At 35.7% G+C, this 23,237-nt stretch overlaps 1 protein-coding gene across 2 annotated transcripts in view; it reads left to right on the forward strand.

Moving 5' to 3' along the window:
• The window catches only part of PTPN12 (protein tyrosine phosphatase non-receptor type 12), an 82,428-nt gene that overhangs the window by 33,972 nt on the left and 25,219 nt on the right, over positions 1-23,237 (forward strand). For both annotated transcript variants that reach the window (XM_067316802.1, XM_067316803.1), the window contains exons 3-11: positions 2,826-2,902; positions 3,987-4,082; positions 5,142-5,180; positions 5,996-6,067; positions 10,459-10,518; positions 14,569-14,711; positions 16,515-16,581; positions 17,204-17,281; positions 17,385-17,483. In XM_067316802.1, the coding sequence (XP_067172903.1) occupies positions 2,826-2,902; positions 3,987-4,082; positions 5,142-5,180; positions 5,996-6,067; positions 10,459-10,518; positions 14,569-14,711; positions 16,515-16,581; positions 17,204-17,281; positions 17,385-17,483 (731 nt within the window). The remainder of the gene's footprint in view (positions 1-2,825; positions 2,903-3,986; positions 4,083-5,141; positions 5,181-5,995; positions 6,068-10,458; positions 10,519-14,568; positions 14,712-16,514; positions 16,582-17,203; positions 17,282-17,384; positions 17,484-23,237) is intronic.

The following is a 23,237-nucleotide window of genomic DNA, read 5'->3' on the forward strand; positions in this document are numbered from 1 at the left end:
ATTGCTACTGGACAGGCATGAACAGAAGTGGCCTTGAAACGCAAAGGATCAGTGAGACTAATGTCTGTTGAACTCTTCTAACCCCTGGAGAATGTCTATAAGCTTGTTTGCCATGTAAAATGGTGAGGAGGATGAAAACTTAAGGCTCTTCTGAGGTTAGAGGGGAAAAATAATTCTTTCTAGTATGTCAGCAGCAGCAGCATCAATGTTCTTAAGCATCTCCAGGACTCAGCAAGTTCCCTGTGTGGTTTGAGGTAGTCCAGACTGGTGATGACCTAGGCTCTTGCAAAAGACCTCTGATAGGTTTTTGGAAAAAGCTGGAATTGCGGTTCCTGTAGGGATGGATGGGCAGAAAGAACTTTGTAGTAGCCACTCAGTGCTACTGAGATTCCCCTGTATTGATAACAATATATTAACATACCTTTATGCTCTGTTTCTTCCATGCTGGAATTTTAGCAGATGATTAACAATACAACAGAATCTTAGTAGTACTTTGGCTAAATCAGTGGGACACTTAATAGCTACTACACTAAAAAATCAGGACAACCAGTGGTGTGTTTTTTTTTTTAAATTTATTTACATATAAATAAAACCTGGGGCATTGGAATCTGAAAGGTACATGGATCCCAGTGGGAAAAATGAGCAATCCTCAAATCTGACAGTGAGAAAAATTGAAGGTGTGTCTTCAGTTAAGGTGGGAATATCTTCAAATGTCCAAAAGCATGTGGCGGGAGACCAGGTTTGCTACTGAAATGAAAACCAGGAAATGTTTTGGATGAGGAAGAAGGAGGAGGATTTTTTGCCTATTTCCTTATAAAGAAGCAAAAATACATACGAAAACTTAAATGTAATTTATTCAAAGATTAATTCTATATTCAACAGAAACTATTACTGCTACCAGAGAGGACTGGTACCTCCATACTAACTCAATACTGGCTTTAGAGTAAACAGATATGTGCATGTTGATATTACAATTTTTAGTAAACTATCTTAAATGTTAAATTAAACATGCTGCTCACTGATTACCTGAAGGGACCAGTTTGTAATTCTGAACCAAGTCATTAAGCTGTATATAAATGTCCAAGCATTTATTCTTATTCTTAAACCTAGAACTTGCAATGGCATTTCTCTGTTGGAGAATTATATTCTTGATTTGGAATGAAAAAAGAGCTGAGCTGTGGCAGATGAAGGAAGGCTAGAAACGTTGCCACTTTAGAAACTGCTCTAGGATTTTAGGTCTACTGTGCTGAGAGGATAAGAGCCCAGCACTGTCATTTTTAAATGGCAGATCAGTATAACTTCTAGTACTAAGTCTGTGACATCAATGCATACTTGCAAAGAGTTCATGCTTTTATGTTATGTATTTGATAATACATATTACACTGTAATACACTCTCAAGAGTTTCTCTAGACCGTTATTGAAAATTAAGTTTTCTTTTGAAAGACAGTTAGATTTGTGAGCTTTCTTATCCTCTACACTTGTCCATTTTCAGGAAGTGTTACATAGTAACACTTGCCTTTTTTTTAATGCTATAACTCTGGCAGAAAATGTCAACTTTGAAGCAACTATCGCAAAGCTTTTTGGAAGAGCTTTTGGTGTGGGGATAACTCTTAGCATGTACCTCCTGCGTGCATAGTTCCCTCCTCTATTGCTGGTGATGTTTTGCCAAAAAAACCCACCCAACCAAATTTCCTCTTTTTGATTAGACCTTCTCTTTATGTTTATTCTTTAATTGAAATCCTAGTGGAGTTTTCAGCAGCTGTTCTGTGGTTGAGGAATTGACCTTAGGAGCAGAAAGTAACAGAAATTGCTGGATTTCCGCAGATACCTTTGTTACCTTATTTAAATCTACAGGAAAACTTTTGCTCTTGATTTCCAAATTATTCTAATACTAAATTAACTAAAGCAGCCTTTAGCATATAGTTATAATGCTTTTTTGTGCTAGCTAGGAAGTGTTGGTGTCAAAATGAGGTGGAGGGACTGGCAAACCTGCTAACCTCTTGCTCTCCCTCTGTCAGTGTGCCGCTGTGTGAAGCTGTGCTAATTTTCACTACAGAAAAGAATTCCAAGCTGTTTAATTGATTCTGTCAACAAACAAGAAAGGATATCTTTAAAAGATTGCCGAGGGCTTTGGTCTCCAAAGATCTGCTGTTTTTATAGGAAAACTTTCTCTGAGAAAATTGCTAATGATTTGAGCTAGAAATGTGAAATTTCACAAACCTCTAAATACAGGTATTCACTGTTTCTAGTTTAGAAATGACATGTACTGTGCCCCGGTGAAGCCCCAAGCCTAGTGTTTGAGGTGGAGGTGTGTGTCTGTGCCTAAGCAATAAGCCTAGTGCATGTTTCACTGTGTAATAGTTGATGGGCTCTTCTTGGCAGGACTTTGAGACTTGCCCGCTGCTTCAGCTGTGCAGCATTTTTGTATTCCTTCTGCTTTCTTTAAATGGACATAGTGAACTTGCTTTTAATACTGACTATCATGATCTCTGTTAATACTGTGTAACTACAGTTTTGCTCTGATCAATTGAATTTTTCTTCATTGTCATGAATCACTCTTGAAATTCCAGTAGCTGCTTCTCTGGCAGTCAGAGAGCGTCAGAAGCACATAGCAGGAGGAGCTCCTCTGCTTGTCACTACCTGAGCTGGCTTACCCAGAATTAATTTCATTAACTGGCTGGGTGTTTCTATGGCTTATCTTCATGGAAACAGTTTTTTCAAGGGTTAATTTGTCCTATTAATACATTTTATTGTTATACATAGGGATTAATGCATCTTGTAATTCTTCCTTTAAAAAAAAAAACAATGTGTTTTCTTCTTTTAGTTGATCACAGCCGGGTTAAACTAACTTTAAAGACTCCTCCACAAGATTCAGACTACATCAATGCAAACTTTATTAAGGTGTGTATTAAAATCTAAATGTGTTAAAATTCCCTTTTTAAGCTTTTATTTCAGGGTGGTGCAGTTTTAATATTGTAGTCTGAGATAAGAGTTCAAAGCTGTGAGGGAAGACTTCTTTTAGTACAATTTGAATAAATTTTCATATGCGATGCCATGTATAAAGCAGTCTTTACATTCTAATTTCAGTAGTATGAAATATTTCATTTTCAATTGGCAGACAATCAAATTGGAACTTTATACAATTGCAAAATTCAGATATGATTTTGTTGAAACATACTGTTAAAAATAACAGATTTTAGAAGAGAAGCTGTTTTTAGAGATCATAAATGAGGTGTTTGACAAATTATATATAGCATATATGTTAATATGCATTTCTGACTGTTCCGGGGAAACGTAGCAATGGAATTGTATTTAACGTTCTTATAACCAAATCAGAGTTTGGCTAAAAAACTGTTATACTCCTGTTTATACAATTTCAAAGTGTGAATTCTCTGATTTTCTTGGACTTTCCCTGTAGTTTTATTCTGATGCTGCTTCTAGCACTAATGCTTACATAGAAAAAAGTGTTCCTGTAAGTCTCATTTCTTAAATATTTGGCTTGAAAAGCTGAACACATATTAACAGAAATGTTTTCAAGCTTCATATAAAACATACATTTTAAAACAGTGGATTTCTTAAATGTGGTACTATTGAGAGGGGGGAACTTAAATTTGTTCATGGGGGTGCTTTTTAACAGAAAGATTTGACAGGAAGTGTACTTCCAAATTTTGATCATTAGACATTTGGGTAATAAAGAAGTCAATGCATGCTTAAAGGGAATCTTTGCAATTGGAACATACAGAAAATATTAAGTTAATATTTTCTGTTAGTCTCTTGAGGCAATGTAGCTATTATAATCTTGGACCCACTTGAAATCACCAGCAAAATTTCCATTAACTTAAATGGGATTCATATTTCATCTTCGCCCTTTCTGTCAGATTGAAAGATTGATATTCTAATTTTACTTAATTATAAGCTAAAGACTTTTATTCAATGCAAATAAATTTTCTTTATAAATATTACCTGTTCCTTTGTGCAATCCTAGGGAGTACATGGGCCAAAAGCATATGTTGCTACCCAGGGGCCATTAGCAAATACAGTAATAGACTTCTGGAGGATGATATGGGAATACAATGTTGCCGTAAGTACCTACTTTAAACACCCCACCCCCAAAATCAGGTATTACCTGATTTCATGGAAAAGTGTTTGTGTGTCTTTAGTCTGAGCTGGCTATTGATACCAAGAATGCTGACAGTGACTTAGTCTTACCATTTTTAGCAGAAGTTATTCTCAAATCTTAATTTCATGATCTAAATAGCATCTGTATATCATTAATGTTATATATTCAGTTAGTAACTGCCGGTAAAATAATCATGCACTCTTATGAATAGCTCAGTACTTGAATCAAGTCTCTCCTGTAGGAAGACCTTATTGCTCTAACTTAATGTTGACTAACCAGATCAGATGGAATTAGCATTTGAAACAAAATAGAAGCCTTCCTTTCTACTTATGCTAATTTTGGATTAAGCATTGGTTTATATATTCTACATCTGTTTTAACAGTTATTGTTACATATACATTGTTAACATATACATGCTATTAAAACTGGATATGTGCAACAAATTTTTATTTCTGAAAATAGTTTGGTTTTGGGTTTTACCAGGCACTTAAGTTGTGGTTGCTTATTATTGAAACAAATAGCTTACCTTTCAGTACATTTTTGTTGTGCTATTCAGATTAATATACCTGAAAACTTCACTTAAAAGAAATTCGATTCTCATTTCTAAAATAGATTTTTGCATCAATTTTAAGCAGTCTGTGTCATCTTTACCAGATATAGCTGTGTTTTCTTACAGTCAGTGAATGGTTCCATGTTTTTATGATTAAGTGCACAGTCAATTTAAAATTACTAAATGAATAAGATGTCCATAGAAGATGGCAGTGAATTCAAATGAAGTCCAGTAGATTTAAGATAGTGTACTAGTGTTGTGGATTATTTTTTGCATGATAAAACTTGGACACTATTTTACAATTAAAAGAACATGCATCTTTAGGAAAGAAAACCCTGTTATTATAGGCCTCTTCTAAGGCAGCCAGTTGAGGAAAGTCAGTGATTGCTTGGGTGGAAAAGGGCTTTTGCTATGTGAACTTGCTTGATCTAAATCCAGCTAACTTCTAGTATCTTCCTCTTTCTTTTCAGATAATTGTAATGGCCTGTCGAGAATTTGAAATGGGAAGGGTATGTATACTAAATAGAAAAGTAAATGATCGTTGCCCACCTAGGACGAATGCTAATACCTGTGAAGGCTCATGTGCCAAATCCATAACTAGAAAAATGATCTTGCCAGATTCAGTGAGAATACTTACCATCTATATTTGTATGCATAGAAAATAATGAAAGCAACTGCTTTTTGATTCTGTGTTCTGGTAATAGTGTTTACATTGCTATGTAGGAGTCTTTTTAGTGGAATATACACCCATCTTTGCATACAGAACTGTGCTAATGATCTGTTACGGGTCATATCACTGTGAAATTATTCTGTTCTGTGGGTTGTAGTCCGATTATCAAAATCCTGAGTCCTTCAGAATTTTCTGTTAATTGCAACTGGGGAAGAAAAATCTGCCTTTTAAAATCTCTCCTAAATTCTTAAGACCTCAGGAGGGATCAAATATGGTCCAAAATTAACACCTCTGTGAACTTGCACAAAAACTGAATTAGCTCTTGTACCTTTCCTCTGTATGATAAATGCTTGCACATATGTAGGCAGTCATAGAGTTCACGTCCAAATTTTAAAAAGACTCTTTTGGATGTGTTGATTCTTCTTCTGGTTCTGATCCCTCCCCCCACTTTGATACCCAAAGAAAAGACATCTTGCTGTCTTAGAAAAATTTCAGCTTTCGTTTAGCAATCACAGGGCCAGGTCTTAAGGAAAAGCACCAAAGAGAAGAGAAAGAATAAGGAGTCAGAGATTATCAACTCTTCTGCTCTGCTTCTGTTGTTAGTTATCTTGCAATATAATACATGAATTAAATTAGGATTCTTTGCTTTAACAGAAAAAATGTGAACGTTATTGGCCTTTGTATGGAGAATCAGCTGTAACTTTTGGACCATTTCATGTTTCTTGTGTAAGTATAGAGCTTTAATGAATGCAAAGGATTTAATGCTATCGCAACTTAAAATAACTATTCATCTCATATCAGACCTTGTAGTACAAAACAAATGCTTTTTTTAATTGTTCAGTACCAAATTTTACACCAAGCTTCTAAGGAAAACAATGTGTGGATCTAACCTATGCATTTTTGAAAGCTCTGTCCCATTAAAAAAGGTAGGGAACCTATGTTCTTTGGTTTTGTATCTGCCTATGTGTAATTTCTTCAGCTTTATATAATGTAGTTTTGAATGTCTGTGCCATACTCAAGATTTAAATAATATTAATGCAGTTGTTTCTCTGTTGTGCTATGACTTAAACATTCTGGACATGCAAATGAGCGACACTTAAATAGGATATTTTCTTTAAGCTACATGAAATTAAAAACAAACAACATAAATAGAGAAAATGAGAACTAGACTTCTAAGTTTTTAAAAATTATTTCTATTTGACATCTTCATGTTTATTTGAAAATACTTCCTTTGCTCGTATTGTTGACTTCTAAAGCAAAACAATAATGACTAGCAGATCACTATGTGGTCTGAAGCTTTTCCTGGAGAATTCCTTGGGGTAACTGCTTAAACAAGCTACAAGATGATTCCAGAAAGATGGAAAACATGACTGTCTCCATTGCATCTTGTGCAAGTAGTTTCAGGAGGAGCATATCTCTGAGCATAATTGCTACATCCTCTTCCAGTTTTGGTACTAGCTCGTAAATAGTAGCTTTAAGATTTTTGGCAGATTAATATCAATATGAGGAAGGAGGGACTGTGGATGATTCTATGCATCTTCTACACCAAGCACAGTAAGGAATTCAAAATAATCCTTCTCTCGGCAACTTCTGCCATCTCAGGATTACATGAGAGTATAATCTGTGAAACCCCAGTGAGCTTTTGCAGTCATCTGTAGAGAATGCTGGAAAGTAAAAAGTCATGGTGCAATTACCATTTCATCTGAGGACCACTTAAATAGCAGCAGAAGTTCACTTCATTGCATGTGATGTATTTGGGGTATGGATGAGGATAAAGTATGAAGGAGCATAGACACCAAAATAAATGTGGGAGCCTATGAGCAGTGTTTCTTAAGTATGCATGTATGTGTTGTTTCTTAGACTTGCATTCGAGTGCCTTTGTCCCTGTCTCTGTGCATCTTTGTTCCTTCCTGTTTTAAACATGTTTGCTGTCTGTTCGTCCTACTTCTGGCTTTTGGAACTGTGATTGCATCAAGACTTTGCTTCTAGATCACACCAAGGTCCATCCAGCTTGTCACATTGTTTTCAGTGGTAGACACATACCTTAGGAAAGAGGATAGGAAATGGATTGTGTATTGGATGGCCTTTCTTGTACTTGTTGCCAGCTTGTAGATCAGCAGGACTTCCTTACTTTGCTGCCTCTGGATTATCAGCATTTTATAATGCAATGGACCATGAATTTGATAAGCTTTAGGTTTTCAGTCATTTTTTTTCTTGCATGTGCAACATCATGTTCAACAAAAACTCTTCCTTTTATCTTTATTTTTAATCTTGACACTTCAAGTAATTTAATCAGGTTCTTCCTAGTTTAAGTTCTAAGAAATCACAGATGCAACTTATTTGCCTTCTTCATATCCATATGAACTTTATTGACTCATATATTTGCTTTTATTCCTCTCCTTATTAATTTTTTTCAAGAGTTTAGTTTTAGCCTTTCCTAATCCATCTGAATATCCTTGTTGCACTTCTGTTGTCTGTTTGTTTTTTAAGATGGAATGATGATAATGCAGGAATCGGGATACAGCTGTATCTTCCTAACACCTTCCTTGCTTGCCACTGACTTGATGAAGTTATCATTTATAAGAGCTTTAGATTCAATGAAGAATTCAGCTTCAACAAAATTGCTTCAGATTTTCCAGTTTTCTAATTATTATTTTGAAGTGTAGATCCTAGCACTGATCTTGTGGGATATCAGTAACAACCACTCTCCATTGTGGAAATTGACCACTCATTCTTGCACTTTGCTGCTTACCTGATCCACAAGATGAATTTTTCTTTTATGCCATGAGGATTTGGTTTCCTAAGAGCTTTTGAGACGCTTTGTCAAAATATGCAGAAAAACTCAGTAATGATATTGTTGGGCTGTGATGTGTCCCTGATATTGTGGGATGACTTTTATTCCATGCTCATTAATTTCTTCAAAGGTGGGTGGTCAAGATTTCCTTTTCAAAATGCTGTTGTTATTCTCTTTCATTGTATCTTACTGAAGCCAAGTGGGTGATTCTGCTGTTGTTGCTAGCAAGTTAGGAGGTCAGAAGTTGCTCATTGGTCATAATTACTAGGATCACTACAGAAATTTAAAAAGGTATCAATTTATCATGTTCTGTTCTTCATCTGAGGCTAATTTAGACAATGAGCCTTTGTAGTCTCCCTTAGCAATTTGCACTTACTGCTATCCTGACAGTTTGGTAGAGCAGCTGTAATACTATATTCTCCTTATCTATTTCAATACTTCTTTATGGCATTTCAATCCACAGAGAATCAGTAGTATATTTTAATGCACTTAGTTAACATATCTTGTTGGCTCGTTTGCTTTCATTAATGTGTAATATTGCATGCCTGTGAGGAAGATTTTTCTCTTGTTATGTGTTGCTGTTAGTGTCCCATTGATGGTATCCCTTCCACAAAATTGGTGGTACTTTCACCAAAAAAAGGAGATGAAAAATTTTCTGGGCTAGTTTTCAGCCAGTGCAGTTTCCTGTACAGACTCATTTTGAGACCAGACATGTGCCAGTGTGAGCCATAAGGGAGGAATGGGAACGTATGAAAAAGAGCAATTGTTGCTGACCTGCTGACCCCACAGCGCACTCTCAGCTGGTACTTGGTATGAGTCTTAGATACACTGAGGCTGTTTTGCTGGAAATAGAACTGCTCAGAAACAAGATTTTCTGAGTGTTTTCTGTCAGGGTTGTTAGATGCTGTTATGTTATGAATGAAAGCTGACACGAAAGTGTCCAGTGTAATCATCTAATCGGTATAAACGATCTTGCTGTGAAGTTTTAACACCTGAGCTCACGATTGGTCTTAGCTGTCCATTTATTTCAAAGCAGTGGAATTGAAAACCCCTAACTGAATCTCAAAACTCTTTTGTTTTCTCCTTAATTCAAAAATATGTAGGTTTGGACAGGAGCTGCTGCTAGTTTTTGGCTGAAGCGCTTTGATGTGTTCGGAAAGCGCTAGCATGCCAGCTCATCAAGCTGTTCTTAATCCTAGCTTGAAAGCCAGTGCAATAAGAATTAGTGCATTTCAAGTGCCCCTTGTCAAAAAAGCATACCTTCACCAGATTGAGTCTTATGCTGCTGAGAGTACTTTTTTTCTACCATAAAAATTGATTTGAAAATTGACTTTTTTGTTGTTCTTTTGCCCTGCACCTAGTGGGTGGTGGTCTCATAGTTGGCAAATGCTGCAGCAGTATTTGAGAACAGGGGTTGAATGTACATTGTAGTTGACTTATTCTCTGCTGTAGTTTAGCGTGTCTTACCATTAGGTCCAGTGGTATATGTGGACTATGTTGCTGCTAGCTATGCAGTAATCTACTTAAAACCTGCAATGTGTCACAAGCAGTTGTTTTCTTGATTGAAAATAAGTTCCCTGTGGAAGAAAGGAGCACACTAAGGCCTGTATGCAATCTCTTAAATTCACTGTGGAAAGATGTAACACTTAAGAGATCTTCAAATTGTGGAATTAATGATGTTTTAAATACAGTAACATTGCCTGGTGTATACCGTATAAACATTACCTGCTCCTCCAAAAGTGGATCGGAAAATTCTGGGAGCCTAGAAGTTAGGCTTTTTGGCAACAACCAAAATAATGATTCTAATGGTCTATTCAGATGCATCCCTGCTTTAAAATAATCAAAGTAAAAAAATTGAAAGGGGATATCATGAGACTTTAGAGTGGTAGGAGAAAAGAAGCTGAAGTTTATACAACAGAGGTGTTATAGAAGGATGGCTGTAAAAGGATATCTAAAGGAAACTAATGTACAGAGAAATAACGGAAGAGAAGTATTTCGAAATACTATTACAAAGTTCTATTAACAGTTTCATGAGCAGGGAGGGTAGAGACTTACTGGATTGAGAACCCACATTTTTGTTTTAAGTAGAAGTAAACTGTTTCATGGATATATTGTGTACAGCAAAGTAAATTGCTGCTCTTCTGAAATTAACATTTTGATTGCCTACCTTTTGGGCAAATCATAGATATAAAAACAGGGGAACTTTAAAAAAAAAAAAAAGAAAAGAAAAGAAAAGGACTGGAGTGTAAATTTGGAGTTTCAGTTACATCCCATGTGCTGTATATTTTTCTGTTCTCATTCATTACTATTTTCTCTAACTTAGGAAGCTGAGCAAGCAAGAACAGACTACTTCATTAGAACATTATTGCTTGAATTTCAAAATGTAAGTATTTGGGAACTTCTGCTCTCAACTTTGATTTAACACTTGTTTGAAGTTATCTAAAGTGGCGCATAACCGAGGGAACTCAAAAAGTTCCTTGCCTGTTGTTTAGAGGCTGATTCTGTACATCTGTAAATCATCAAGCTTAAAAATAATGTTAAAGTAACCTTACTATGTAAGAAGCAAAAATATGAAACTACTTATTTTGTTTGTTCTTATTTATATTCTTGGTTAGCCAAAGCTGTGTTATGGTCTTTAATAGCATGCATTAACAACTAAGAAAGCTTCTGTGAAGATTGAATTTTACTGTTTATATCAACTGAAACTATGACCACAAACTAAATGAAACTTGTCAAAAATACTGTTTCCTTCAGTCAGCATCCTTCTGGGTAAAATATACATACTTGTTACAGCTCACCCCACAGACATTATTTATTGACAAGAGAGTTTTATGATGTTAAAGGATATTCTGATGCCCAGTCGTACACTTGTATTGACAAATACCAATGAAGCAAGTTCAGACATGAGCCAGCAATGAGTCCTTGTGTTAAAGAAGGCCAATGGTATTCTGGGTTGCATTAGGTAGAGCATTGCCCTCAGGTTGAGGAAGGCAATCCTTGCCCTGTGCTCGGCACTGAGGCCATGTCTGGAGTGCGGTGTCCAGTTCTGGGCTCCCCAGTACAAGACAGACATGGATCTGCTGCAGTGAATCCAGTGAAGGGCCACAAAGATGTTTAAGGGACTAGAGCATCTCTCATATGAGGAGAGAGCTGGGACTGTTCAGCCAGGAGAAGAGAAGGCTCAGGAGTGATCTTATCAATGCATTTAGATATCTGAAAGGAGGGTGTAAAGAAAGCAGAGGCAGACTCTTCTCAGTGGTGCCCAGTGACAGAATGGGAGCCAATGGGCACAAACTGAAACACAGGAAATTCCATGAACATAAGAAAACACTTTTGTATTGTGAGGGTGGTGGAACAGGTTGCCCAGAGAGGTTGTGGAATCTCCATCCTTGGATATATTCAAAACCTGACTGGGCATGGTCCTGAGTGACCTGCAGGGGGGGCTGAACTAGGTAATCTCCAGAGGTCCCTTCCAGCCTCAACTGTTCTGCAATTCTGTGAAGAATGACAATTTAGCGATCTTCCAGTGTTTCTCAATCTAGCTTGTAATTAAGCTCATAATTAATTCCTTTCAGAATTGAAATATTTATAAAAAAAAAGCATGGTATGTTCTTGTTTAAGTTGAGGTGCGCTGTCTTTTTGCTTGATGAACTTTTGCAGGGGACGCCTGGGGAAAATTTGTGTGATATACTTAAGGGTCAAAGTAGAATTATATTTTAAATAGTGAACTCAGACTTCAGAATTCAGTATTTGCTAATTTGGAAGCTATAAATGATTATAACTAGTCTCTTTCTGGAAGTAAGAGAGTTCATTCAACTTGGTTAAAATCCTATGACAGAAAAAACTACTGTAAAATATTAGACCTTCTTCAAAAACTGAGTAACAGGTACATTAAATTGTGAAAAGGGATTATGCCATCTGTTCAGTGAAATAAGATCACTTGCATTGCACATAAGTGTTCGTAAAAATAAATGATTTAATCCTTTCCTGTGAACTTGAACTTAAATATCTGATTTAAGATGGTCATTTATTTTTCTGGAAAGTAAATGTCAGTTGTTAAAAATTAACTGTAAAGGTACCTGTCCTGCAAAAAATACTGAGATTGACTGTTTTATGGAATATCTATAATTTGAATTGGCATCCTATATTAAAAATGATTTATTACAAGTTAGTCTCACTTATGTTTTCTTCAGCAGTGTTTTGTTCCATTTCAGTAAACGAGACTATAATGTTTGTGAAAACTGTTTACTTCATGAGGTGCTATTTTGGGGTAATTTTTGTCTGCAATAGCTTGCTAAGTCTTCCCAATAAGTCACATGAATTTAAGCAGTTCATTTCTATTTGTCTTTTGAATGCTCATAACTCATGCTATGAAACCTTTTACAGACAGCAACAATTAACCGCATAGTAACAACTGTGGTCTTTGCAACATTTGTTGAAATAGTGTGCCTATACAAAACTGAAAAGATCCCTAACCAGAACCTAAATCTTGTTTTTAACATCTGAGCTTCATGAGAACTGGTTACTGTAGCTTTTTTATATTTTGCTTTGCATACACTATACTAGCAAATGATATTCAGCTACTTGATTTCAATGAGTTCTGTTCAGTTAACTTTTATAGGATGCCTCTGTATTACACAAAAACAAAGAAGCAATAAAAAGCTACAGTTAGCACTATGCTTTCAATCTTAGTAAAGAGCCCAAAGTTTATTTTCCTCTAAGGAGTAAGGTATTTGAAAGGATTAACAAGATATGTTGTGGATGTTCAACCTATGCAGCTGATAAAATGGTATTTCTTCAGACTTACCTGAGCAAATTTGCTTCAGGGTGTTTGTGGGCTTCGTACTTTTCTTGGAAAAGGACTTATGTTGCAGAAGTGAAACATGCTCTTTGGTATTGAATTACAGCCTTTTCCTCTTGTAGAAGTCTAAGTATGGCTTTCAGCTAGGGAGGGAAATGCACATCTGTAGCATAAGGTAATATCCTTTTAAGTTCATCTTTTTCTCTCTCTTTTTTTTTTTTTTAAGAATAATGAAATTTTGTCCCTTCTATGAAATTTTCAATGGAATATCATACAAAATGTTATGCAAAAACTTAAAAAGGAGTTACATGATAAATATACATGATAATATTATGTTAACATTTCTAGGAGGAAAACCAGTTTGAAACTTGAAGATGTTTTTTTTAGCTAAAACACCAAGTTCCTTCTTAAAAAGTGACTGTAAAAAAGGACTATGATGTTTCCTGTTTATTATTAATTTCTGTATGAAAAGGATAAATGTAGAAATTATTTTTTGTCAGTTCAACACGTGGAAAAAAAATCACCATTCTACTCTTTTTAAATATGATTAAATGAAGATTCTGAGCAGGCCTTATTAGATAGTTGTAACTTCTCTGCATGCTATTGGTTTTACATAATCAGTTGGATTTTTTTAGTTTATTTACTTAGACTGGATTTTCTCTTCTATTTTTACTAGCTACAGTGCTTCCGCAGGTCTGACGAAAGCATCAGAAATACTGGTTTCAGTTTGAAGATGTGATCTGTATTCACATGCTCAAAAGACCCACTATGTTGAGTCTCTAATAACTCAGCAGAAGGTAGCATAGGTCCTGAAACTTGTTACCTCTAAGGATCAGAAAGTTCATACTCTGCCTCTCTGGTGCGTTCCTCTAAAGGTATACTAGGGTCAAGAGGTGTGACAGCAGCAGGGAAATGTGCAGTAAAGCTAGTTTTACTGTGGAGAGTTTGGATAATGGTGATAAAGACAGTTTAATTAGTCCTTGCAGGAATTCAGGTACTTCAATAACTAGTGTGTTTTAAAGTCTTTTTTTTGCCTTGTCTTTAGTGCTGTTGTAACATGAAGTAACTAGAATAAAAGTATACCTACTTCTGTTGCAAATGGGGTCCAAATTTGGGTATGTCCTGATTTTCCCCCTTCCCCTTTTCTTTTCAACTTTATTTTGTAATCTGACAAACTTATCAAAGAATACTTTTTTTCCCCCCCAATATAAATTACTGGAATAAGATTGGAAAAAGAACCTTTCACGGTGGTCTTCTCCCTTCCTATCACCCTTTCCCAGTTTAAGACTGTAGGGACATCTTTTAATCCCCCCCCCCTTTTTTTTTCCTGAGACTCTTTTTAAATAGTGCAACATTGTGGGTCCTTTAACACGCATACTGGTGTGGTGTTTTTCACCACTTCTGTAAAATATCTCATACTGCTTAAACATTAGCAGTACTCAAAATACCACTTCCAAGTTGCCCTTTCGTTTCTCAAGTGATATAAGCTGTAACTTTTTTATACAGTAAATATCTTTGATCTTCCAAAGTAGTTATGCAAAAAATGAATCCTCATAGAAATATTTATCTCATACAAAATGGTCCAATACGCATTATCATTAACACCTTTTTTCTCCCCCCTCCACTCCTCAGGAGACTCGTAGTGTCTATCAATTTCATTATGTTAACTGGCCTGACCATGACGTCCCTTCGTCTTTTGATTCTATTCTGGACATGATCAGCTTGATGAGAGAATACCAGGAACATGAAGATGTGCCAATTTGTATACACTGCAGGTATCAAATATATATATTTTTTTAAGTATAGGTATTTGGTACAAGATACACTAGCTGAATTCTAAATTGCAGTTATTTTCAATTTTCTACAAAGGAACATTTCCTCATGTCAAAGCTTGGCTCAAAAGCTATGTATTCCTCATTGCCTTAAAACTTGTGCCATGGTGAAGTTTCTCTGCTACTTCAGTTGAAGACAGAATACCAGGAAAACAGTTACCTTTTTTGAAAGGGAAACAGCTTTGCTATTCTTAAAGCTGAATATCTAAATCTGTATTAGGATGAAATAAACTTTTTGAAGATCATTGCAAATCAGATTAGCAATGAAGGCTCCCTTTTCTGTATGGGAGAATGCAGCACCAAGTGCATCACCACCTAAGAACTTTTCTTTCTTCTAATATGTCACCCTAATCAGCAGGCTGTAGGTTCTGGTTGGGAATTCTCTGCTTCTGAGCAGCAGTTCCACCTCTGACCTGAAATGTGGCTAGCAGAGGGACTGCAACTAAACTGCCTTGAAATTTTTTTGATGAATTCACGATTTCTGACAATTTCTCTGGAAAGTTCTTCCTTCTGATATTTGAGTGGGTTTTCTTGTTTTTGTTTTTAGCACCATTTGGTGTTGCAATGACTTGATAGACTAGGGAAAATTGTCCTTGGACTCAGGCAATGAAACTAACTTCAAAACTCTGTAGCCTTTACCTTTAGATATCTAACGCAGGACAAATTTGGCATGTCTGTTAACACTCTGTAGTGAAAACTAACTTGTAGCTGTCTCAAAACATTGGTCAGAAGTTATTTGCCAGCAATAAGACTGTTTTTTATTGCTTTTTGGTTTTGGCTTGTCTTCATTCAGATATGAATTGCAGTCACTTCTTTCTGCAGATGAGAGAACTGAGTGTAGCTGTGACTTTGTTAACACAAAGCTTTACAGTGTAAACTAGTATCTGCAAGGAACTGTTAGTAAATGTTACTGGTTTTGATTAGCGGTCAAAGAAATCCATAGATACAAGAGTATTTGATATTAGCCTGAATTCAAATTTTCTCATATATAAGCCTGGAAATGTTAAATTGTTAGGAACCTGCTAACTCTCAAGTTTGCTTATTCTGTACAGAAATCTACTGTCTTTAGCCACATGCTTTTTTAACTTGCCATTAGAAGCGATTGAAGTCTAAATGCACAAGAAATTTGTTTAGCACAGAAAGCTACTTCTTTGTCCTGTTCATCTCTTGAATACCAATAAAATTGTTGAGCTAGTTTACTACAACAGTATAATTATAATGTAATGAATATGCATGGATTATAACTCTTTATCTATAAAATGGATAAATTCATGCTATTAGGCAGAATAAATGTGGCAGTTCACTGTGACTTTTTATCACTCATTTAAGTTTGTTATATAAAATACAGATATACTGAATCAGAAGTGGGGGACTCTTTAAACATGTTTTATTCTGCTATATAACATGTCTATCATTAAACTTGGACAAAATCCTTACTATTGAAGCAGTGGTAACTAATAATAGTGTGAGGAAAGAGACAATAAAAATGTCAGCACAGAAACATTTCTAACAATTGGAATTCCAATTGGCTATGCATTTAAAAACTTAACCTACTTCATTTTACACTGCTAAATTCTTGATCTTAAAGCATATTGTAGTGTCAGACTGAGCCAGATGAAAATCATGGTTGAGGGATTTTAACTGAAGCGATTTTTTGTTTTCACATGGACTCCGGAAATGTGAAACTTATAGTGTCTTTTTAACCATTCAAAATAATTCTAACAACCTAACTGTTTATATTCATAGTGCAGGGTGTGGAAGAACAGGAGCCATCTGTGCCATAGATTATACATGGAATTTGCTTAAAGCTGGGGTAAGAAATCTTAAAAGAACAAATTTGTGGCATTCCATCATTTCATAACAATGCGTAAGAAAGCTTCCAAATGCTTTAAAATAGTGAAATATCTAACACATTCCAAAATTCTTTTGTCAAGTTGGATGAATAGTTTCATCAGTCATGCTTTAGTACGAATTTACTTTCCTTTGACTGTAAGTTATCTTAAAAAAGACACTGTAAATTTGCAAATATTCTGTTTTTGAATATATTTCAATATAAAGTGAATTTGAATTCAACTTTTTCAGTCTTTACTTAATCTTGCAGCTCACCCCTCCCCCCAGGTTTCAAATGTACAGGAATAATTTCATTCTGAGGTTTTTAGGTTATGAAGCATTAGTAACGTTGAAGTGTCATATTAATGCTTTCATTGGATGTTTCATTTTCAAAATACTATAAATGCTCTTATCTGGTGTAAAGCAAGCTTTTAAAAACATTCAGGAGGAGATTTGTTCTTATAAACAACGTTGAGTAGATTTGGATGGGAGAGGATGGATTGGCTGTATCTAGAAAAGTTAAATACAGTTTTGCATATTTGGCACCTTCAGTATTGCTGTTCTGACAAACATTTAAGTCAATATAATTGACTTCTATATTTCAGAAAATACCTGAAGAATTCAATGTATTTAATTTAATACAAGAAATGAGGACACAAAGGCATTCTGCAGTGCAAACAAAGGTAATAGTTTGCTCTACAATGGATCTTACCATATGATAGGTAATATACCATCATTCTTTTTAAGGATCGCATGCACTAATTTTTATCTGGTAACCCATTATAGGAGCAGTATGAACTTGTTCATCGAGCCATAGCACAACTATTTGAAAAGCAACTGCAAAAATATGAAAGTAGTGCAGACTGGACGATTGCAGATGGAGTGGTATGTTTGTTTTTCACGTATGCGTTTCAGTCTTTTATAACTGCTAACTTTTGATTCAGTTTCTGTTGTAAAGTCTGTTTTTTAAGTGTTCTGTGGTGTTAAGGAAGATAGAGAACTTGTTTAGACTACTGTATGGGTTTTTTTTTTCTCAGTAGGGTCAATTAGCCTGTACCTAGTGTATAGTGAAGATTTGGTTGGAAAAGTTGAGTCAGATAATTAAAGAAATATTTACCGCTTATCCCAAATGCATTTGCAGTGGTGGAAGCAGCAGAGGGAATTCTAGCATGCATGAATTACAGGACTTCAACTTGGCATTTAAACTATTGAGAAACTCTTAGCTCTTAGCTTGGTGAGGTGACAGTAGTTGCTGCTCTAACAGCTTATCTGTTTGTTCTCTTTCTTTGACTGGCACTTCTTATGCAAAAAGTGGTAATATCAACAGGAAATGAAAATTTTGTCTAAGCCGGGTCTTCTGAGATGATAAAGAGCAAATTAAACACTCCAGCCTGAAATAAATACATACATATATGTGTGTATGTGTACGCACACACACAAAAACACACTACAGTGTAATTGTATTCAGTAACTCAGTGGTTGTATTGTATTCTGTTACTCAGTGGTTACAGCTGAAATGAACTCTAGCTGATCTATATTTAGCTTAAACTCTAGAAATGGAAAAACTTCATTCTTCCCTCCCTTCCCCCTCCCCCCCCTTAAAATATTGTAGTTGAGCCCAACTTTAAAACCAGTTGATCACAAGCATTGATCTGACAGGTTAGCACCCTTCTCTGAGACTTGGTTATTACATGCTAGTGCTTACTACCTTGATCTTGGCCCAACACAGCCTTGATGCGGTTGAGTAGGGCTGACACCAAATGATCTTGTTATGCTTATATTTTGTATTGAAATACTGTTTGTACTGGAATTTAGTGGAAAGTTTGGAGAAGAAAAAAAAAAGCCTTTGTCAGGAATTTCCATACACTACCCACATACCAAAGGAAAACATCAGAAAATAAATACTACTTATTGTTAATTTTAGTGTTTGAGGGTATTTTGCCTTTCTGTCCTTCCCTTTAAACTTCTTGGCTCTTTGGGTCTTTTCCTTTTTTATGTTCAGATATCTCTTTCCCAGGTTACTACTGGGACCTATGTGTGGAATGGCTTTTGGATTGATATACTCTTTATCCCTCCCACAGCCCAGTGCTACACACCACTATTTATCCATGGGATCTGTTTTGTTTGTTCAGGAATTTTCAGTCCCTTCAGTACCTAATTGGTATAGGCTCTACCATTTTTTTTAGAGTGAGCTTGAATAGTATCTTATCAATAGTATCTTCAGGACCCCTTGAAATAATACCTGGAAGCATGGAAGCAGTTTTTAAATTTGAAATGGTGAAGACTTGGACTGCCAACTCTGAGTTGTGTTTACCATAAAAGTGAAAGATGAAAGAAGAGATTGCTGTTGGCACTCAAAGGTGCAGTGTTCTTATGTCAACACACAGCTTTCTCAAACGCTGGACATGTTGCCTTTTTAAGAAGGCATTTCTTTAATTTAGGGGTTTAGCTTTTCCATGTTGCGCTTTCAATAAAGCCTCAAATATTTTTCATTCCTGGAAAAAGGATGCATGCCATTCTGTTAGTGCTCTCGGGGAAAAAACATATTAATTCATGCAATAGTTCTGAGATTCTACAGTCATGATTAAAGACTTGATGGGCTAACTGCACTATGGGTATCACAGATTGTTTCTTGTTACAGGTGAGTGGAGCTTGATATTCAGCCTAGCTGGTGTGTGAATTTTCATTTTATTTCTGAAAAATGAGCATGATAGGATTGGCAACATGCAGCTATATTAACTTTATACAGAAGTGATTCTTAATCACTTGTGTTTTGGTCATAAAACAGTAGACAGATCAGTCTACAGTATCATCTGGCTATTGGACTTCAATCTGACTAGTGTCTGCATGCTTACATAGAACCAAAAATGTCTCATACTAATTCCATGTGTTCCAGAACATCAGTGGTCTGGAAGAAATGCTGAATAGTGAGGTGATGCAATTTGCTGCTGCTGTCTCTGTATGTAAAGATAAACGCTGACTTTAAAGAACTGCACATCTTATGAGATTTAAATAAAACAAGGGAAAATTCACTGTGCATGCCTACGTGCGCATGCACACACACACACGCACATGGAGGGAAGGCAGGGAGGAATCCCAACTCTTGAATATACAGTGATCGACTGAGTTCTGAGTTTTGCTTGGAAATGATCTTGGTTATAATTGATGAAAATGTCATCTCAGTATCTAACAATAATCAAAGCAAATTAAATTTTAGTAATTATTTGGAAATGAATAGAGAGTAGAAAGCAGTATGTTATTGTGTGGATACCTTGCACACTTGCAACTTGAATACTGCAGATATGGTCTGCTTATCTCGGAAGAATATTGTAGAACTAAAACATTAAAAGTTTTGATGAGGATCAAATATTGGAAGACTATCTACAGAACAACCAGACTCCACCTGGAAAAGAAGTGGCTGGAAAAACAGGGGCTAATAAGATAAGTAACAGTGAATAGCTGATGTCTGTTAACCTTTTCTAAAAGGTATCAGTGAGACCTGGCAGATTCAGTGTAAAAGGAGGTGAAACACGCAATGTGAACCTGCAGAGTTCCTTACCACTGAATGCTGAAAGTCTGTGGCTTTGAGGTGAATATATCATCACCGTGGAGTCGTCTTCTATGAGTTTGTTTAAAGGCCTAATCTCTGGCTTATGAGGTTCCAGAGCTGCAAACTCTTGGAGAATATTCTAGAGAGGGATCATTGCATGCCTACTTTGTCCTTATATTCTTCCTCATACACTTACTTTTGGGTCCTGCTGGAAACAGGACTAAATGGATCTTTTGGTCTGACCAGGTGCAGTCTGTCTTATGTTGGGAAATGATGCTTCTTTATATTGTAGTTTGAGTGCTGCTTCAGGAGAGCTGAAAAAAGTTATAGATAAAGAATGCCTGCGTCCAAATAATTTATTACTTAGGGATTTTGCCTTCAGGGAATAAACTGTAGGTTTAGCCTTTGCTTAAGTTCCATAAGGTAGTCTCCCACCTCACACATCCAGTTATGGATCTCCTTGTAGCTTCAGCCTGATTCTAAAATTTTTCAGGCTCACTTGAGATGGAGCTTTTTGCTATTCTGCAAAAGCTTTCTCTCTTTTTCCCTCCTCGAGGACATTACGTATGCAGTATATAACATTATGTATTAATGTAACATAACATTAATATAACATTACGTATTATGTATGCAGTATATAACACCTGTTAAGTTATTGTGGCAAAAGAATACATGTCAGGTTATTCCCCAAAATGTTCTAGTTCATTTTTTTTAACTAGGGGATATGTCCCAGAATGTTTGTTTTAACATGAAACATAAATTTTGGTACAGAAAAGTTTCAAAGTGCTTTATTAAATTATAGTGTAGGATCTTAAGTTTGCTTCCTAGCTCTTACTCTGTCTATTAGTAGTGAATCTTCAGTCTTTAGAATTGATCCTATAGGAAGACTTTTTCCTGATTGTGGGGAGGGGGAGTGAGAGGTATTAGATGGATATATAGAAATAAATGTGTTATCTCAAGATAACTTATTCTAACGATGTGCTAGGGGCAAGAAATTGGCATCCCTGTGGCAAATTTTTGGATGATTTGAATGTATCTTGTCTTCTGGCCTTGGAACTGATTAGGTTTGGACTATTTTTTTAATTGTATCTAAACGATGCTTAATATTAATAACAGTCATAAAATTCATCCACAATTTATAGTGGTGGCATAGCATAACTACATAATTTAGTTGTTTAGCGGAAGCAAAGCTGACTTTGCTCACAGTGCTTTGGTATCTAATAGCTTACTTTGCTCTACAAACTACAGCTTTAGAGTGTGGGGAAGCTGTAGCTGCTTTTTCGCTGTGGTTGCCCAAGTCCACATGCAGTGGTCATATATTGGAAGTAGTAGCTATGATGGATTTAAAATATCACAATGCTTGATCATTTTGATTTATATTCCTTTATTCATTTACTTCAGAATTGTGTGGTAGCTAGTCTAAGTCATACCAACAACAGCAGCGAGGGCTTGTCTGGATCGTTCTGCTTCTCAGATTTCAGCCAGGAAAACAAGTAGCCATCTGACGGGTAAATAATATGATCATGTTAAGGGTGAGGTCTTTAGACAACTCTTAAAAAGACAGACAAAAATTGTTTCCATTATATTATGAAACTTCTTTGGTATGAACCAAAATCCTTGCTTCATGCTTTCTGAAGGTTTGGAAGCAGTGGCCACTGTGCAATCCTCTACACTCCAGGGTTTTAATTGTTTGGTGAAAACAGTTCCAAAGAAAAGAATATGCCTACTCTGGACATAATATTGTTAGTTATACAGGAGATCATACTGCTAAAAGATGAAAAAAATTCCTGTTCATTTATTTCACACTGATAGTACTTTATAGAGTTGGTTTCATGGTTTTACTGTCCAGTTGCTTTTGCTATTTCAGTTGCTCGATAGGTTTAAGTTACCTAAGTTGCAAATGGTGTTTGCCAGTAGCATCACAGGAAAAAGTTAATCTGATTGGCAACGAGCAGTAGTATTCACCAGGAAGTAGCTGAGACACAATCCCAAGCATGTGTTTTTGTGAGCTTGCCACCTCTGCCATGCTGGAAACAATACTGTAAAATGTCAACCAAAAAAATGTGCAGTATTTAAAATAGAATTCTAATTGAATTGTAAATTCTAATAAGAGTTGATTCAAGGATTCAAAAACTTGTAGGAAATCTACATATGATGATAGAGTACAGTGAGGTAATTGTATACTATTGCACTATAGTTGTACTTTTTATTGTGAATGTTTAGAAATATAACTGTATAAAATAATACTGAATGTGTAAATCATGAATCACAAAACCGAGTTATACTTGGTTTTGTGTTTGGATGCTGTGAAATAAATGTGAGGTCATAAATGTTGATCATCTGATAAGGTATTAGTCAGACTTGTAGCAGTAGAATATTTTATGAGCTATTTGGGAGGTATCTCCATGATCTGAAATTAAGCATGGTTGTTTTGGATAATCTAGGAGTTGGATAAAATTCCATGAAATTGGATGTTCTGTATGCGGAAAAAGGAAAATTGATTCAAGTTGAAAATCAATACGTTAGTCTACTATATGTTTAAGAACATTTCATGTTGAATTTTGACAGTTAACAAAAACAAACATGGTACAGAACTGCAAGTCTTTGTGTTTTGCCCTTATCCACTAATAGAAAACTTTTATTAAACATTTTCTGCAAGATATGACATCACTAGTACTCTTAGGTATGTCTTGCTTTTAGTCTATAAAAATGACAGAGTACTGTTGATGCAACTGATCACCCTTTTAGGATGCTGTAGAAGAATCAGCTGTTATAGAAGAATGTTGATATTCAAAAACATTAATGCTTTGAAAATATGTGAAAAGGCTTCACTGTTGAAATTCTCTTCACTGTTTTGCAGTTTGGAAAGATATTTTTGGCCATGATAGCATTCTAAAAAGAACCCCCCCAAACTTATGTCTTCAGAGACATTTATCTTACTGCCTGTGCTTGGAAAGTTTTATTTAATCAGAATCATTTCAGTGAATTATTTGTATGAAATATTTCTCCTTTTTATCTACTGATGCTCTGTGGTTCCCATGCTGCTGTATGATAAGAACAAAAAGAATGCCTAAATCTCTTTTAAGGGC

The sequence above is a fragment of the Apteryx mantelli genome, chromosome 1 (genome assembly GCF_036417845.1).
Source record: "Apteryx mantelli isolate bAptMan1 chromosome 1, bAptMan1.hap1, whole genome shotgun sequence".
NCBI lineage: Eukaryota > Metazoa > Chordata > Aves > Apterygiformes > Apterygidae > Apteryx > Apteryx mantelli.